The following is a 19,922-nucleotide window of genomic DNA, read 5'->3' on the forward strand; positions in this document are numbered from 1 at the left end:
AAGGACCCGGTGCGCCTGCGTTGGTGTTGTCAATTCTAAGAGCGTCTGTGCACCGCTCAGGAACTGAAAGTGCCCTGGACCACCGCATCCTCTCAAGAGCAAACTGAATCCCAACAACTACCACAGGCACCAGCTGCACAGTCTCACACCCTCAATCCTCAGCTGAGTGCTCTTAGTGATGGGGGTCATTATTATCTAAATTTCCTAATGGTACACTGTGCATGCTGCCTTCTAAGGGAGATTTGTATCTAGACTTCCTGGTGGGAGTTCTGTAGTGGTATCCATTTTTAGGTACTGAATTTGTGCTTATGTTACTGTACTGCCTGTACATTGCATCTCTGTGTGTGGTATTGTCAGTTTCTTGGTGTGCATGCACACCCTACCATTGCCCCTCCATCCTGAAGGAAAGAGTTGTGTCAGCAAAAGGCAACATTGCATTTGTGCTCCGACATTGAGATTCGTGGAGATGGTCGGGACCCTCTTGCCACATGAAGAGTATTCAGCCTTAGTTCTAGATCAATCACTGATCACACTTCGTGTGAAAGGGTTACATGAATACCTATTGTGTCTTCAGTGCCCCAACTCCTGCTTTCAACGAGACCTTCGGGCTCAGGATCATAACTCTGTTCTCAGTGAATTATCTCTGAGAGCAACCTTGAAATCCTGGTGTTATTTCTACCTATGCACATGGAGTGGTATCCATTCTTGAATGCATGGGTGGCATAGTTTACATGTTTGTTTACTTTTTTGATAACAAATACGCAATTAACTGGTGCACTGAAAAGTTCTGCTCATAATTCCTCTATCCTTTGCTGTGTTGCTGTAAAATATGTACAACATAACACTTTGAATACTATACACTGTAATGCAATTGATAGACTGGGTTCTCCCTACCTTCTTCATTCAAGATATCTGTTTAACACACCATCCTTTGTGATAATACAGTGGTGACAGAAGAGGTACATGTTTTGTTAGGATACATAGTAATGACCACAAACACCGCTGTATGAGGTGAGTAGACTTAAAACATAAAAAGGTGGTTTGCTGCATGCAAGCACACAACTTCTACTCACACAATGCCAGTCATTGTAGAAACCTGAAAGCAACAGTACTTAATCTTGAGATTGATAAACATAGTTAGCTTCGTGTTTGCACAGTATAACCCACTCAGTTCATTGAGCATCATTTCATCGGTACAGGCCTCTCATCGAAGTAGGGTAATACTTGGATTCTTGTGCTATCCTCTTCTGTTTTCCCCCAAGTATCATTACCTGACGTCTTTGGCTCTTGCGAGCCTCTTATTTGTTGTGCACCTTGTGAGTTTCCTGCCCCATTTTCTGAAGATATAAATCCTTAATGTTCCTGCTCACACCAGAGTTTCCATTCCTTTGGTTTGTTTTCAGGATCAGCCCAGATGTTCTGCAGAGAGAGGAAAGGGGCCTCAGTGTTACTCTTCCACTCACAGGACTGTTCTCCCACTGCTTTAGTGAGAGTGGTGCTGTATATAGGAATTGGTGCTCTGTGTCCTCTCCTTTCCTACCCTCTCCTTGGATCCTATTGGGTCGTGCATTTTTCAGCTCGTCCCTTTCCTATGTGGATTTGTTAATTGATGGAAAGAAATTAGGCAATCTTCCTGGCCTTGCTCCTTTATTAGAAACTCCGCCCATTGTCTTGTGGTGTGGACTGTGTATCTCATTATTGACTGGGTTGGGTTATTTCACGTTCTTCGTAGATTTCTGCCCCTCTGCATCTCAGATACAGTAAGTCAGTAGTGGCTTACTGGCACCTTCTTTATTCCTTATATGTCACCACCCCTGCCACAGGGGTCTATAATGACTGGAGCATTTGCTCGAGTCACTGCATTGTGAGTATTCATACATGACTAAATCAGTCCTGTGTGAAGATCATATGTTAGGAACATCTGCTCCCCACTCTACAAAAATGGTATAGGGGTGTGCAAAATTGCATAATTTTCTATCACTGAAATGATGCAAAATATTGTTAAAAGTATGTGAAACTGCTTTTTCAAACTATTTTATTTTATCAAAAAACACAACCAAAACCCCATTTCGGCACTTCGTATCACGTAGGATACCACAGCATATCTGTCTACTTCCACTGGTGTGTCCTACAACCCCTCAGACCTCCCCTCGCATGCTAAGGACATGCTGCATCTACAAGGTACAAGAGCAAACCAGACAGTCATTCTGTTGCCAACGGATAATCACTAAGGCCCCTGTAGTTGGCCCACATATGCCAGATCTGTTCCCACTTTAAGGGGAATCCCTTACCCTCACAGACCTGGCGTTCTGCAGCAACACACCAATCCTTCTCCATTTGCCAGTGTTCCACACTTGTTGGTTCAAACGACCCCATAAGCGTACAACATTTTGTTTCGCCACTGCGAATACCAGAGTGGACAGTAGACTCGGGATCTGGCCTGGGTTTCCCTCCCCCCATACATTCAAAAGGACCATTTTAGATGTAGTCCCAGTACCAAGACTCCCTTTCCCCTCTTGTCTAAGCCCTTCTCAATCCTGGGCCCAGAAATCCCGCAGAATTGGACAGTCTAAAAGATTGCGTAGGAAGCCCCCTTGTAACACACACCCTTTGTTACATATGTTGAAGAAAGCCTGTCCCATCCTATGCAGAAGCACCTGGTATAGTAGGACCTGTGCAATAAAAGCTACTGGGTGACCTAATCGCTTCCTCCCATTCCTCAGCCTGAAAAGCTCCTATATGTACCTCCAAGGGCCCCTGAAGCTTCTCCAGGATCGTTCATCAATTTACTATAAGTAAGGGAGATCACACTCTTATGCAGCACTTCAGTCAACAGCCTATCCTCAAGAGGAGACCCAGCCTCCAATAATGAGTTCTGCTCCAGATTCGCCATCAGGGCATGTCTCAGCTGATAGAATTGGAGGAACTTCCTGGGTGCCATGTCATACTCCTCTTGAGTTGTCCATAAATTATGAGAGATGCACTTTGGGATATCACAAGATGAAATATGAACATAAGGGCATACATCACATTTAAATTGTCACTAGCTTTATACCAGCAAGGGGACTGGCTTACAGAGAAAATATCCCTCGCAAAACATTTTCTGCTGGAACCTGTCTCCCATGAGACATTTTATGTTCAAACCAGCCCTCTGCAGCAAACAAATGTGTGAAGGGTTGCTCTGGTGTAATTTCTTATATTTCACCTATTCTGGGTACCACAAAACTGCCAGAATTTCGGTAACTGGGGAAGAGTAATGGAAACGTTTTGCCTATGCCCAGTATATACTGATGGACAAGCCTAGATAGGTTCATGAGACCCATAGAGCTCATTTTGTGGGGGTTCCTTGAGACCTTACATCCGGGTTTGTAATGTCTGAAACTATTACTTCCCTACATCTATCTATGCTAGTGGAAATTATTTAACGAAACAGACCTGAGTGTATGTTGACCATTACTGTCCATTTTAATGAATTACTCTAGAATTACATTCTGAGTAAAGTGGACTCCATGTAAAGTGCATCCTTCTTCAGTTTGAAACAACAGTGCCCAATTGTCTGGAAGATTAATCATTCACTTAAGATTTCTCACTAGTGTCCTATGTTCAGTACTCATCTGTCAGTCTCCACCAAGCATTCCAGAGACTCATGGGATCTGGGACTTCAGCTGGGGCATGGTTAAATCAGGGTAAATTTCTTATCTATTTGCAAAGCACAAAGCACTTGGGGGTCTTCTCCCTTACTAGAAGGGAACGGACGCCAAAGCAATTTTGAGTTACAGAGCTGCAGGCGAGAGGATCTCCTGCATTTGTCTATCCCTTGATGAATGTCTAGCAGGAACTTTCCTCAGTTCTGCTCATATTCTCTCAAATGACAACTTCTCACTGTCTCTACACAATACCTTCCAGTGGTTGCACTTTGTACTCCACCCTTAATATTCTGTACTGTTCTCATGTCTAAAGAGCACTATCTATACTATGAACAGTGGCCTCGCCGTCCTACAAAACACTTACTTAATAATAGTGAATTGAGTGCTACATTAGCATGTGTGTCATGTATGAATCCAATGTGCAAGAGTCCGACCTGTTGACTTTGTCAATGTCTGTTCTAAATGTAACATTGTGAAAGCAGTTAATGATTGCATTGCATGCTGAGCCTTGGTGCTTGAATGTGTTACTTGAGTCAGGGCAAGATTAGCAATGCTAATGACATTTAACTGCATTTGCCTTTGTTGCTTGCGAGAGAAAATGTTAGTCCAATAAAATATAACTGACAAGTGGTATTATCAAGAGTGGGTCCAGAAAGATGGAGTATATGTTTAAACATCTCATTATCGTCTCTCAAATGTTGTCATTTTCCCGAATGTCTTAACCTTTGATGTACACTCCAGTGAAGCAAATAGCACTGCGACAGGATTCTTGATAGCAGCGCACACACAATCTCATTAAGTGTTAAACTTGTACTCTTAACAGGCCTACCACATTTTCAAGAGAAGAGTGATTTGAAGGAACTTTTAGAAAACCTCCATCAAAACATCCACGCCAAAAAGAGGAAGAATGTAGAAATCATGTGGCAGGCAGCTACAGTAAGTTGTCCTAAAATACTGCTGCAGTGTGCTTTGGGTGCTTGAAGGGGGCATTAAAATTGCCAGCTTAATACTGTTGAGCCCATCTCGGCTTTAAAGATTTATAGCCACTGACTAATTATTTAACTAGTTAATTTCTGTAAGGTTATGCTCCTTGCAGTTTAGGCAGTGCCACATTTTCAGCTGTCTCCACTGCTTCTTTTCATTGTTCTTTTGCTTTTAATATGGATCACTGTTTCTTCTTTTGTTAAAATATGCCAAATTATGCAGTACGTACAGCAGAGGAAATGTTATGTGTGCTTTTTGAGTGACTACGACAAGATTAAGTAATCTATTTGAGTTACTCGTTGAAAATGTTTATCCACAATGTTCCCTTTAGCTGGTATGATTTGATGCAATGTCACGGTACCTTATACTACTAGAGGACTCCAGTTTTTGGGATACTGCTAACTCCACTAGTGAAATGCCAGTGTACTATGACCATATGTTACCTCCTTGTATGGATGTCTCACACCACCTGATTGGGTATTTCATGCACGTGCAAATCATTTTTATCCATGAACTGAAAACTCTCATCTTTTTTCATGATTCCCACATTGGTGAATTTTGCTTTTGAGCAGGAGTAAAGTTTTCTAGTTCCATATTAGGGAATATGTCACATTATATTTGAGCTACGTCTGTAGCCTATTTTCCTACATGCCTTAACACTGTTAAAAATGAGGTGAGTGATGTATCTTGAGTCAAATGTACCGTTTTTTAAAATCCCAAAATCAGTTTATTCTGTGTTTTAGCACTGAGGCCCGGTTTTAGTGAAACATAGTTGCTTCTCAGTCCATGTTCTAGGGCTTCCCCCTCCCTCTTATCCGACCTGCCCCTATGAAGCACACATGGGGTATTTGACTTTTTCACACCCTGCTTGAACTTTCCCAAAATTTCAGATATGGCAATTTATACATGGAAACTGTTACTGCTGTTTTGTAAAAGAGATTTGCAGTGAGGAGCTCATTGTCCAGAGGTCCATATTGCCTGCTTGCAAGACCCACAAAATTTAAAAAATCTTGAGGAGCACATGCAAAGGGTTAGATTTCCTATTGTTCCACTCCTTTTTAGGGTCGAACCTGCAAGACTATTGTGTACAGTAAAGGGTTTGGAACCCAACTGTCACTTACCATTTGTTGGCTTGCATGGCACTCTTCTTTACAGCCTTGTAATTCTTCACTTCAGGCCAAACACTATTTCCATTCCTCTGTGTGGAGCAGGGGCCTAGCACTGATTGATTCAACTTAATCAGTGCCCTTCCACTGCTCCTGATGCGATTGAGGTACTATTTTTTTTTTTTTTTTAACTTCTAATGCCCTGCAGGTAAAAGGCTTTTGACTAGGAAAAAAGTGCCTAGCTGGACAAACAAAATTGCAAAAACAAAAAAGTTTTTTTTTTATATAACTATCTTTCTTTTATTTTGCCAAGGCGTCTTTTTCTCACGTTGCACTTATGTTGTCTTTTGGTTTTGCTTGTAGGCGCTGTTCTCAAAAGATGACAATTATCTTGTTCTAAATATTGCAAAGCGACATTGTTTCTTCATTATGTGTAATTTCTGAAATTATGCTTTAACAGATAATTGTGCAGTACACCCCAATCCACCCTAAACCAATCCACCCCACCTCCCCCACACTAATCCACCCCACTCCAATCCCCTCCCCCACTCCAAACCTCCCAACTCACCCCAATTTAATCTGCTCCACTCCATTTCGCACCACTCCAATCCAAAACACTCTGTCCCACTCCAAAGCAATCTGCCCCACTCCAATCCAAAACAATCTGCCACACTCAAATCCAAAACAATACGTTCCATTCTAATCCACCTCACTCTAATTTTCCCCACTTTAACCCAAAACAATCTGCTGCACTCCTATCGACCCCACTCCAATCTGTCCCATTCCAATCCAAAACAGTCTGTCCAACTCGAACCTGCCCCAATCCAATCCAAAACAATCTGCACCTCTCAAATCTGCCCCACTTCAGTCTGCCCCACTTCAATCCAAAACAATCTGTCCCACTCTAATGTGGCCCAATCCAATCTGCCCCACTCCAGTCCACCCCACTCCCATCCAATCCACCCCACACCAATCCAATCCACCGCATCCCACTCCAAGCCAGTCCGTTCCACCCTACTCCAGTCCACCCCACTCTAATCCGCCCCACCCTACTCCAATCCCATCCAACTCAATCCACCCACTTCAATCAAATCCACTGCTACCCAGTCCACCTCACTCAAATCAAGTCCACCCACACCACCCCAACCCATCTCACTCCAATCCACTTTAATCCATCCACTCCAATCCAATCCACTTCACATTAATCCACCCTACTCAGTCCAATCCATTTCACTCCAAACCACCTTAATCTACCCAAATCAATCCACTCCACCCCACTCCAGTCCAATCCACCCCACTCCAGTCCACCCCACCCTAATCCACCCCACCTAAATACGCCCCAATCAGTCTGATCAAAACAACTACAATCCACCCACCCAAATCCACCCCAATCAATCTGATCAACCCCACTACAATCCACCCCACACCAATCCAGTCCACTCCAATCCACCCCATCCAATCCCAGCCCACTCCAATACACCCCAGTCCACTCTAGTTCATCCCACTCCAGTCCACCCCAATCCGCCCCACTCAATCCAATCCACTCAATCTGATCCACCCCAATCTGATCCAAACCATTCCAGTCCACCACAATCCTGTCCAACCCACTCCACTCCAATTCATCCCACTCCAGTCCAATTCATTCCACACCAATCCAATTCACACAACGCCTATCCAATTCACCCCACACCTATCCATTCCACCTTGCCTCATTGCAACCCACCCCAATCAAACCCATCCCAATCCATCTCACCCCAGTCCACCACACTCCAATACACCACACTCCAATATACCACACTCTACTCCAATCCACCCCACTTTATTCCAGTCCACCCCACTCTACCCCAGTCCAATCCACCCCACCTCATCCCAGTTCAATCAACCACACTCCAATCCAGTGCATCCAGCCGACCCCACTTCAATCCGCACCACCCCACTCCAGTCCATCCCACTCTAATCCATTCCAATCCACCCCTCACCAAATCACCCCACTAAAATCCACCCCACTCATCCGATTTCAGCCAACCCTACTCCAGTCCATCCACCCCACCCCAATCCACCCCACTCCAATCCACCTCAGTCCAATCAACACACCCCACTCCAGTCCATCCCACTGCAGCACACCACAGCCCAAATCCAATCCACCCACCCCATTTCAATCCACCCCACTAGAATACAGTCCACCCTCTATCCCAGTCCAAGCCACCCATCCCAGTTTAGTTCACTCCACTCCATCCAGCCCACCGTACTCCACTACACCCCACTCTAATCCAATCCATCCCACTTCAGTCCACCCCACTCTAATCCAATCCATCCCACCACACTCTAGTCCAATCCACCCCACTCTTGTCCAGTCCACCCCACTCTAATCTAATTAATCAAATCCTTCCAACTCTAATCCACCCCACTACCTAGATCCACTTCAACCCACTCTACCTTATTCCACCCTGCTCCACTCTATGACACTCTCTGCCACTGAACCACTGAACTCTACTTCTTTCTACTCAACTGTATGATACACTACTCCCCCTACTCACTCTACTCCCCTAGTCCACTCTGATACTCCACGCCATTAACATTTAGCCAGGCTGAACAGCAGCCACACTGGTGTACAGCATGGCAAAACAGATTGCCAAAGCCAATAGCTCTCGCGTAAGCATGGCTTTGATGATGCTTGTTCTAGTGTATAGCAAGATAAAGCCCGAGGTAAAAATACTGATGTAGCACTGAACAGTAGGGTTAAACCTTTGATGCAGGATCCACAACAGTGTCCAAAATTATTTGTTTAAAAGGGTCTGAGTGAAAATATGCATTGTTTATATGGTTTTGGGGAGCCGAGCAGAAAGGTAGTGTGGAATTCGTTGGTTAACACATTTGTGTTACAGAAAATTGACACAGCCTAAAGCAAAATGTAGCAATCGGACCCAACCTCCTATGTGCAGCCCACAATCACACCCTATTGCTCATCCTACACCACCCTCTTACCTATTACAAGCTCCCCGGTGGGTTTTGCTATGTTCTCTGAAAGCTTACTTCCTAATTACCGACCACTATGTACCTCCGATGTCTCATAGCTTCACATTAACTTTAGTATATAATGGTTCTAGATTACTTTAGAGCTTTCACCCTTCATTTTCCAAGTTATTAGTGTGTTTTATTTATTAGATTTACTTGTTTCTAAATAAACTTCCTTGTACTGTCAGTATGCTTGCTTGAAACTGCTCAATAATTTAATCATTTCGGCACACTCCCAGATCTGTTAGTGTTCAAACTTTGGGGGTTATTCTAACTTTGGAGGAGGTGTTAATCCGTCCCAAAAGTGACGGATTTACCACCAGCCGTATTACGAGTCCATTATATCCTATGGAACTCGTAATATGGCTGGTGGTATATCCGTCACTTTTGGGACGGATTAACACTCCTCCAAAGTTAGAATAACCCCCTTTGTGTCACTTGTGTCTGTCCTTATTCTGTATAAAACGCATTGCCACTCTCCCTCTCTTGCTCTGCATCCCCTGCCCACTTTCTACTCACCGAACTCCAATGATATTCATTTTGTGAGACTTTGATGAGTAAAAGTTTAAATTCCCTCTGGAAATTCAGTTCTGAAACTCGCATGTTACACAAGGCTTTCTTATACACGTGTCTTAACTCACTGGAATTTTGTCAGCAGGGTGGCATAGATGTCCCATAAAGAGAGAGTAAAACTGTGCTGTGGCAATTGGCCGAGCATTTCTGCTCATCATTTCAAAGCAACAGATCAAGGATGATATTTTGCCGCATCGTACACGATGGGAGCAAAATCACGTCGCTTGTGCAGTTCATCATAAAAGATAGGTGAGATAGTCTCCACTTTATGATTTAAGGGTGACTTAAAAACTCTTACTTTTTAAACAGGCGATTAGTGGTGATTTTCGTTTCGGTAAGTTTCAGGAGAATACCTCGAGCTCTGGGCCAGGTATTTCTCCAGGGTGACTATATGGAAGAAGCACGTTCATGCAAATGATCCAGAGGTTTGACTTTCATTGGCTGCTTTATTTCACTGACAGTGCTACAATGTAGTCATTTTCTGGGTAAGACAAGTGTCTCAGAGAAAGACAAAGTGCATGCCTCTCATTAGAAATCCACGGGGCAGATCAATGCAATGTTAAGTGGAATGCTCTCTTACGAGGAATTACCTCATTAATGGAAAGTGACCGTCCGCAGAGTGACCCTGGAAGTAGAAATGTGCGTTCCACCGGTGTCCTTACAAGCGGAGGCTGCTAAACTACCAGTCACTAATTGAGATTTTCCACCGAATTGCTGCATTTGAAGCCAAAGGGATTTCATTTTGGCTCTTAGTGGGCAGTGACTCCTTCCTTTAATGAGGTTATTGATTTCTTTTTGTACTGCAGATTTGCCGCAAAATGAACGGAATTCGTTTCACCTGCTGTAAAAGTGCCAAGGACAGAACGTCCATGTCCGTGACGCTAGAACAGTGCTCGATCCTGAGGGACGAGCACGAGCTGCACAGGGATTACTTCATCCGCGCGCTCGACTGTATGCGGAGGTAGGCCACGACCTTTTTGGGCATTTTGTAAATAGTTTTTCTCTATCGATAAAAACCGGCGCACAAAGCAGCAGGAGCGCACGTCAGTCAACAATACATGTTATAGAGGTGCATCCGAGAATTCCCCAGCCGAACACCAAATAATTTCCCATTTATTTGATGTATAGAATGCAAGTAACACAAGTGAAGGCCATGCCAAAGACTAAAGCTATATATTATATTTAAAAAAATGCGAGTACGTTTTCGTTGCAACCTTCATACTTGAAAAATTTGATGCGGGCCCGCCTCTTTGCATACACCCAGAAACAATATTTACTTATGTTTGCTCCCCAAGTTGGATTTATTGACTCACAGCTCAGTGTTTTTTGTTCTGAATGCTTATTCTGCAAGTACTGCTCCATCGGCTTCTAATTCCTGTTTCCAAAAGCATTTCTGTCTGGACAAGAAAGAGACAAAGTTGTTGATGAAAAGTCTAATTTTAATACACTCTCCCCTATTTCTGGGAAAATCTTTGATACCCTTAACTAACGCATTTATATAGTGACTTGCTATATGATGCTTCAGTATGGAGGTAACGTGATATGTTGGATGAAATGTATGCCTGGCTGTGGATTGTGGCCTTTGGCTATGCTATAGTAGCCCACTGGGTGGTGTTGTACTTCAGAACGTCTAGCACAAACATATCATGATACAAAAACATCTTAGTCAGAATATGACTACCAAAGTATTGTGAAGGTAAGTATATATGTAATATAGATTACCACCACATCTGCATACCTATGCTTAAATACTTCCAGTGCTTTAAATGGGCCGGTACTCACCGGTACTGCGAACCAGCACTTTTCAATGTTCTCTCCTGGAGTACCAGAGCTTTTCTTCAGACCTGGAGAGTACCGGTACTCACAGGGGTCCAGCCGGGGTCCTCCCAGCCCCCGATTAAACAGTAGTCACATGAATGGCAAACTGAGAGCAAGCCAATCAGTTAATTTATTGTGTATGGCCAGCGAGTTCCCTGTTCAATTTCAAAACAAATTGGAAAATGTATGGCTTGATATCCTGCACAAAAGAGGAAGAGAAGACAATTCAAACAGTATTGATAATGGAACAGAAACACGATTGTGTTCAATGTATCCATAAAAAAAGAAGAAAGTGAAGAAACAGAGAGAACATAGACAAGGAAGAGACAGGACAGGGGAGAGAAAGATGGTCGAGGCAAAGAAGAGAAAGAGGGACTAATATATGGAGGGCGAAAAACAGGTGGAAGATGTGAGGGACTGAAAGGAGGAATTGACACAGAAAAGTTTTAGACGTGAGATGTGAGACAAAAGGCAAACAGTGATATTAAGTGGGTGCAGAAAAGAGGTGTTTCATGGGGGAGAAGGAGGGGAGACAGCAGGGGGGTGGTGACAGGAAAGGGGGAAAGCAAAGGAAAATGTGTGTGGAAACCATGTACTAGAGCATCACACCAGGAGTCTCTAGGAAGGATCTGTTTTTTTCCTTAGTCTTCTGGTTACTCTAACATAACATTTAAGTGGTTCTGTCTTTGAATATGAGTTCTGTAAGAATTTTGTAGGGGTGCAATTAATTTGTTCTCATATGGTTACCTCTCTGCAGCTCCCATTTAACTGTGGCCCTATTAACAAGTATACAAGGCTATGGAAGTATAAAATCTGGTTCAAATAAAAAAACAACATTTTTTCTGATAGTTTTATTCTCATGAATAGCTGTCCCACAGCTTCAACCTTCAAAACATGTGGTCTGGAACAATGCTTCTTTCAGCAAACCATTGCCCTGCCCCATCAGCATATTCACATCTATCTATAGGGATGTGTCTGTCGTCTCCATGCTCTTGTGTGCATACATGTGTCAGTGAGTAGGGCTGTGGCTTGAGGCTAGAGCCAAATCTGTAAATAATGAAAGTAAAATCTGTTGGACATTGTAGGAGGTTGGCCTGGTTTGTAGTGGGTACCTAAGGTACATACACCTTATACCAGGACCAGTTATCCCTTATTAGTGAAATGTAGTCAGTGTATAGAAGCCAGACTGTCTAGAGGTAGCTGTAGGCAGAGCAGCCAAGGCTGAACTAGGAGACATGCAAAGCTTTTGTAATACCACTGTAGTCACACAGTACTCCACACATGAAAGACAATACTCCGTGTTACCAAAATAAAGGTAATTTATTTTAGTGACAAAATGCCCAAAATACTTTGGAGACTATACTCCCTTAGGAGGTACGTAAATTACACAATATATACATTAGTAACCAAATACAGGTAAGTAAATAGTCAGGAAATAGTGCAAACAGTGAAAATCACAATAGGTTGCAATGGGCCTAGGGGAAACACAAACCATATACTAAAATAGTGGAATGCGAAAGTTGGTTTCCCACCAGGGCATGTGTAGTGTGTAGAGGGGCAGTAGGAGTGTAAGAAAACACCAAAGATAAGTAAAATACCTCACCCCAGAGCCCAGGAAAGCAGGAGTAAAACACAGCAAGTTTCCTAAAACACACTAGAAGTCATGATAGAAGATAATGCAAGAACCAGAAGAGACTGCAAGACACTAACGATGGATTCCAGGACCTGAAGAGATGTGGAAGAAGGGGACCAAGACCAAGAACCAATGAGGAGTCCAGGGAGAGCAGGAGCCCCTGCTAACCTGGATAAAGGTGCAAATGAAGATCCACCGGTGAGAAGACAAAGTCAGTATTGCACCAAAGAAGACAGATGCGGGTTCCTAGTTGGTGCAGAAGTTGTCCCACACCGGATCGATGAATGCAGTCTGGTTTGCGTCGCAGGATTCCGCCAACAAGCCTTGGCTCACACAAAAAAGGCGGTTAGCGGAAAATGGCGCTGCCTGGGACCAGGAGGGACCTGGTGGGCTCTACCAAGGAGTGGGAATCACGGGGGGCTCTCAGCAACTGAGAGAGCCCTCAGAAGACCAGGCAGCATGCACAGGAGCCCCACAGCACAGGGACAAAGAAGGTGTAAATGGAGTCCCACGCAGCCAGAGAACCACTCAGGTAGCGTGTGTCACAGGATGGAGTGCTGGGGGCCTAAGCTGTGCTGTGCACAAAGAAAGTCTTGGAAGGTCACACACAAGTCTTGGCAACTGCAAGTCATGCAGAGCACGGGGGTACTGTCTTGGGTGGGGAGGCAAGCTCTTACCTCCACCAAAGTTGGACAGCTCGACTTTGGGACTGTCAGAGTCACTTTAGTTCACCACCTGTGTCGCGCGATCCACGCCTGTTGTCTAGAGAGGGGACCCAAGCCACCGGTCGTCGCTGCAGAGAGGTGCCTGCTGAAGCAAGGACGTGATTCCGTCACTTAACCGGAGATTCCTTTAGTTCTTCCGGTGCAGGCTGAAGACAGGGAGTGCTCGGATGGTGCACGACCTAGAAACTGTTGCAGTTGCTTGCCGGACCTGAAGATACAGTGTTGCAGAAGTCATCTTTGTTTCTTTGTTGCAGTTTTGTAGAGTTCCTGGGGCAGTCAGTGGTTGATCCTTCGGTAGAAAATGGAGTAAAGGATGCATAGGATTCCTGCTGGAGTCTTGCAATCTGAATCCAAAGAAACACCCAGAGGAGAGACCCTTAATAGCCCTTAGAGGGGGATTGGTCACCTAACCAGGTAAGCACCTACCAGGAGGGGTCTCTGAAGTCACCTGCTGGCACTGGCCACTCAGATGCTCCCTGATTGCCCCACCACCTTGGAATCCAAGATGGCAAAACCCAGGGGCACTCTAGAGGAACTCTGGGCACCACCCCTGCGGTGGTGATGGACAGGGGAGTCACTCCCCTTTCCTTTGTCAGTTTTGCACCAGAGCAGGGACTGGGGGTCCCTGAACTGGTGTAGACAGGATTATGCAAGGAGGGCACATCTCTGCCCTTCAAAGCATTTCCAGAGGCTCTGGGAGGATACCCCTCCCATGCCTGTAACACCTATTTCCAAAGGGAGAGGGAGTAATACCTCTCTTCCAAAGGAAATCCTTTGTTCTGCCTTCCTGGGCTATGCTTCTCAAGCAACAGGAGGGCAGAAACCTTTCTGTGAGGTGGCAGCAGCTGGGGCTGCCTGGAAAACCTCAGAAGGCTGGTATGGCAGTACTGGGGTCCATAGGGGAGCCCCCAAAGTGCATGGAGTTGTGCAACCAATACTAGAATCAGTATTGGGGTACAATCCCCAGTTAGACACCTTACATGGCCATATTCGGGGTTACCATTGTGAAGCTGGACATAGGTATGACCTATGTTCAGTGCACGCGTAAAATGGTGTCCCCGCACTCACGAAATCCAGGAAAATGGACCTGGACGACGTGGGGGCACCTCTGCTAGTGCAGGGTTGCCCTCACACACCAGTACTTTGCACCTAGCCTTCAGGGTTGGAAGACCTAATATATAGGTGACTTATAAGTGACCTGGTGTAGTGAAAATGGCTGTGAAATAACTTTCACACGTGCTGCAATGGCAGTTCTGTAGAAGCCTTTCCATGGGCTCCCTATGGGTGGCAAAAGAAATGCAGCAGACATAGGGAACCCCTGGAACCACAGTGCGCTGGGTACCTAGGTACCATATACGAGGGACTTTTAAGGGGGTACCAGTATGGCAATTTTGGATCAAATACTGGGTTACCAATATGTAGTAACACATTTGGGAACAGAGAGAGCATAAGCACTGGATTCCTGGTTAGCAGGACTCCAGTGACACAGTCAAGCACACTGACATAAACAGTGAAACATACTGACAAGTAGGCCACCAACCATAAGCACTGGGGTCCTGGCTAGCAGGATCCCAGTGACACAGTCTAACACACTGACAAACAGGCCAAAAATGGGGGTAGCCATGCTAGAAAGAGGCTACTTTCTCACAGACATCTTACAGAGTTCAGAACTCCTGGGTCTCACAGCTTTGCCAGCCCCACTTAGGAATAGTTACTTGATCTCATTCAGAATGTAATTGAAGATTAACTCATCAACAGCATTCGCCGACCTACCTCCCCACAGGTAATGCCTCTTTCCCGCCTCTAACTATCACTCCTTTTACTAACTTGCACTGAGGCAATTTGTTGGTGGCTTGTAAGATCTACCAATCTCTTAACTAGAAAAGGATCAGACTTGATCATTATGCAGGTTTCTTTCACAACTTGCCCACACTATCAATAATTGTGTATAGTGTGAATATTCAAATATAATTCTTGTGTAAACTGAACGCATCACATTTGCAAGTTTCTTTTAAAGTTACCCGCTTGTACATGCATTGTCAAAGGGAATACTGTACTGACAACAGAAATGTTGCAATATAACTGTGCACAGTTGCACAATAAGAAAACCTCAAATGAAATTCTTGTCTCCTAACCATACCATTAGCCCACCCCTTCTTTAAATTTGGTGAGTACCTGCACTTATTTTTTTTTCATTTAAAGAACAGTATACTTTCACACTATTTTTGAATTCAGTATACTGGCTATGATATCCTTGTTGCACAATATTTAGAACTTGATAATCTGATAGTGTCTGTCAGAAATGACGTAGGGCCCAGATCTTCTGAAGCCTTATGCTGGCAGCAAGGCAACGCAAAGCAGCACATGCTATCTACTGTCTGGTGCAAAAAAAGTGTTTGTCGCTGGAAAAGTAAACTTCTCACAGCAAAAAAACTGCTTTGAGCCACTGCATCTGGGGTGGTATTGAAGCCGATCAGTGCACACACCTATAGGTCTTGATGCAAAGCTTGAGTCAGATCAGGCTTGTGTAAAAAAATAACATCTACTTGAAGTAGGTGCAAACAAGGGTAAATGTGCTAATTTCTTCCAAAAATAATAATAATAATGCATTGCATGTGTGCTGCTTTGCACAGCACACATCCAATGTAAGGTAAGCTTCTGAGTTTATTTATGGTTTTTCTCACTGGACGTGGGAACACTTAGCTTCTGGATTTTGTTGATGCAGGGCTGAGCAATAAGAACTACGACTGAAATTGGGCTCACACTGAACTAAATTTGGTACCCATTTGTGAGCTTTACCACTGTACCCATAGCACATAGAAGCACAGTAGTGTTAATTTGTATTTTTGCTTGCACCCTAATTTGTTCACCTGCGTCTGAAATACAACATTATTTTAGATTACATCTTTTCATTGAAACCTCTGCTGCTGGGCATATCTCCTGCTATTTATAATTTAACCTTGTATTGTAATGTAGTATTAAATTCAAAATTACAGTTTATAGGTATGCAGAGTAGAATATATTCTGGTGAAGTTGGTTTCCAGTAACCAATTACCATTTCCCTGTTATAATATATCACATAGTTTATGCTAGAGCAGTGCATTTCATTTGCAATCATATGAGTGTCAGCTAACGTAGTCACTTCACACCTTAAAATACAGTCTTTTCTGGCATCACCTGAGCACTATGAGTAAAAAAAATCACAAATAAAATAAAAAGAATGGGATAACCCAATTTCTCACATAGCATGTGTTAGACCTGTCAGCATTTGGGTGGCCTTCCTCCTAACTTTTTGCTTTCCTCCTCCAATGTTTCTGACCTCGTTTTCTACTGGCCTTAGGATTCTGCACACTTTTCCACTGCTAACCAGTGCTAAAGTGGTTGTGGTCTCTCCTCTAACATGGTAACATTGGCTTATCCCCATTTGGCATATTTACTTATAAGTCCCTAATAAAGTAGTACTACATGTATCCGGGCCTGTAAATTAAATGATACTAGTGGACCTGCAGCATTAGTTGTGCCACCCTCTCAAGTATCCCTTTAAACCTGCATTAGGCCTGCCATTGCAGAGCCAGTGTATACAGTTTTAAACTGCGATTTCGACCTGGCAAAATAAACCTTTTGCCAGGCCCAAACCTTCCTTTTTAATACATGTAAGTGACCCCTAGGATAGGACCCTGGGCAGCCAGAGGGCAGAGTGCAGTGTATTTAAAAATCATGGCATGCACTATTTAAAGTTTTGTCCTGGTAGTGAAAAATGCGTACATTCAGTATTCACTATTGCAATGCCTATCTCTCCCTTAGGATTACATTGCAGCTGCCTTATTACATCTTATAAGTGGAATTTCCAAATGGGAATGGATAATTGGTTCATGTTTGGTGTCTCTGGAATACTAACTTTAAATTCGAACTTATGATGAAGTTTGAGTTTAAATTACAATTCTGAACATGCCACTTTTAGAAAGTTGGCATTTGTTAGTGTTAGCCATTTGGTGCTTGCAGCCTATCTGAGTGTAGCTGACAGTTGGCTTTGTATATTCCTCCTAGACAGTCACACACAATGGGAGCTTAGGTGTGACTGGATGGGCCGTCTCTGGCAGTGTGAGCAGGAGGAGCTAGGCCCAGCCTCACTTTCACCTGATTAGGCTGTGCCCTGTCTCCACACAAAGGGCTGCATGCCCCCTGTAGTTTGTCTGCAGTCAGGGCAGGTCAGCCATGGTATCTGTGCACTTCAAAGGCATGCCTCTGGAAGATTCTCCCTACTTCAAAGGCACAACTGAGTATAAATACTGGACCTCATACACTACCACTTCAGTACACTTCTGGACCTGTGGATACTCTGCCAGGAAGAAGATCTGTTGTGCATCTGAAGAACTGCTACACTGGTGGACTGCTCTCTGCTGGACTCCTGCTTTGCTGTGCTGACCTGCAACCCTCTTGCCTGGATGAGAAGGACTGGATCTGCATCTCTTGCGCCCAGAATCCAGAGTGACTCCAAGGGCGAGTTGGCTGGCCTCCTCATCTGAAGCCTCAGGGACATATCAGGCTTCCAACAACCTTGCATCAGCACCTGGATTCTGCCATCTGTGAGTCTACTCTTCCAAGTGATGGTTCCCCAGTCCTGGACCCTTGGAAGTGGACTTCAGGTGCTTTGCCTGCCTCTGTGGATCCAGTGGAACTGAAGCATCCTCTCTGCTGCACCGCGCAACCCTGAGCACAACCGATGCTACACCGCTACTGTGTGGGTTGGACCTGTTGCAAAGACTTGCATTGCAGCCACAGCTTGCATTGTCATCAGAACCACAGGTGTGCCGTGCATCCACTGTGCAAGTCCTCACATCTCCGGTCGATGGCAGCCTCGCTGATGACACCAGACTCCGCATCCCGACCTCGCTGCTCCTTCAACCCACGCATCACCCTGACTGGGTGAGACATCCCTGACTCGAGACTTCACATCACAAGCACTTGGCAGCAGGATCCTCAACATCAGCGCAACAGGACCTCACACTGAAGCCTCGCCACATCTCGGAACAGAAGCATCGATTAGGCTGCACAATGCATCTATGACACGGAGCCACTCAATACTCTGCATCCCAGGGTCAGAGGTACTTTAGCCCACCTGATTGTGTTCCCGTAACTGGCACCGCTCCATCACAGTCATCCTGAACTTGTGACTCGGTCCCGCTCTGGTGCGACTAGATATTCACAGATGGTGTTTTACACTGTTTGGCACTATTTTCTTTAAAGTTCAAAATCTCAGGTTGTACTGATTGGATTTTTTGTTGTTTTGGTCATGTTTTATTTATTTAAATCATACTATTTCTCTAAACCTATTGTGAGCTCTCTTTTGCACAAATACTTTATACGTTGTCTCTGAGTTATGCCTGAGTGCTCTTTGCCAAGCTACCCGAGGGTTGAGCACAGGTCCATTTAGGGTTTGCTTGTGCCTTCAATCTGAGAGGAGTTGGCGTTTGCCGCTTGAGAAGGGTATCACTCTCCTCAACCAGTAACCCCATTTCTTAAAGCATGTGAGAGGACTAACCACAATATGCCCAGAATATGCTGTCTTATTCAGTTCAGTGGTACCAAGTGTTGTATCTGTGTGTACACAAAACATGTAGCTCCAGACCACATTTAGAGGTCATTGTGATTCAGTGAGCCCTTGCACTGCAGGAGAAATTGGCCCAGTATTGGCAGTAGAGAGGAACTTTCTTCAAATCTCAGGAGGTTGAGCTGGGAGGGCTGAGGTGGGGTTGAAAGGCAGGCAAGAGTTCTCCACAGCTGGGATAAGCATTTACCATTTTGGATCTCTGGTTTCCAGGGAAAAGATCTGCATCACAGCATGTTTTCAGAATGAAAAATTCATCCCTCTGATGAAATTCTGTGACTGGAAATCTTGGAAATTGTAGTGGGATTGGCTTGATCTCAGCCCCAGTGCTAACAAAGCTTACCCATAAAACATCCAGTTTTACCCGTTTGTATGACAATACACCACATGCCTTTGCCACACATGCCTTGTTCATGCAGCATTTACCACTGATGCCTTTACCACACACATATATCTATGCATTACCTATCGGTGGTTACCAGTAGGTAGTTATAGTTAGGATCTAGTTTCCGTAGGAAAACCATATTTTGTTTTGCCAATAACTTTGGAGTGGCTTGATGAATCTTCAGGAAATTTCCAAAATGCATACTTTGGTAATTTCAGCTGATGTCTTGAAGGATCATCCGTCAAGTGGGGCCAAGAAAAGTGGAGGGGTCCCAAAACATATTTTCCCCATTTATTATCCCAGGAACGTTTAGAAACGCCTACAGCCCAAACCGCTGAACTGAGTTACACCAAGTTTAGCAGGAAGCTAGATCCTGTTGAGCAGATCTCTCTTTTTGTGGTTTGGTACAAATCCATTTCGTAGTTTTG

The 19,922-nt window shown here is 44.3% G+C and overlaps 1 protein-coding gene across 3 annotated transcripts in view; it reads left to right on the plus strand.

Annotated features, from left to right (window-relative positions):
• Positions 1 to 19,922, plus strand: part of INPP4B (inositol polyphosphate-4-phosphatase type II B) — a 2,522,842-nt gene that overhangs the window by 2,345,460 nt on the left and 157,460 nt on the right. For all 3 annotated transcript variants that reach the window (XM_069242568.1, XM_069242569.1, XM_069242570.1), the window contains 2 exons: positions 4,471 to 4,583; positions 10,132 to 10,286. In XM_069242568.1, coding sequence (XP_069098669.1) covers positions 4,471 to 4,583; positions 10,132 to 10,286 — 268 coding nt within the window. The remainder of the gene's footprint in view (positions 1 to 4,470; positions 4,584 to 10,131; positions 10,287 to 19,922) is intronic.

This window comes from Pleurodeles waltl, chromosome 1_2 (assembly GCF_031143425.1).
Source record: "Pleurodeles waltl isolate 20211129_DDA chromosome 1_2, aPleWal1.hap1.20221129, whole genome shotgun sequence".
In the NCBI taxonomy this organism is placed as follows: Eukaryota; Metazoa; Chordata; class Amphibia; order Caudata; family Salamandridae; genus Pleurodeles; species Pleurodeles waltl.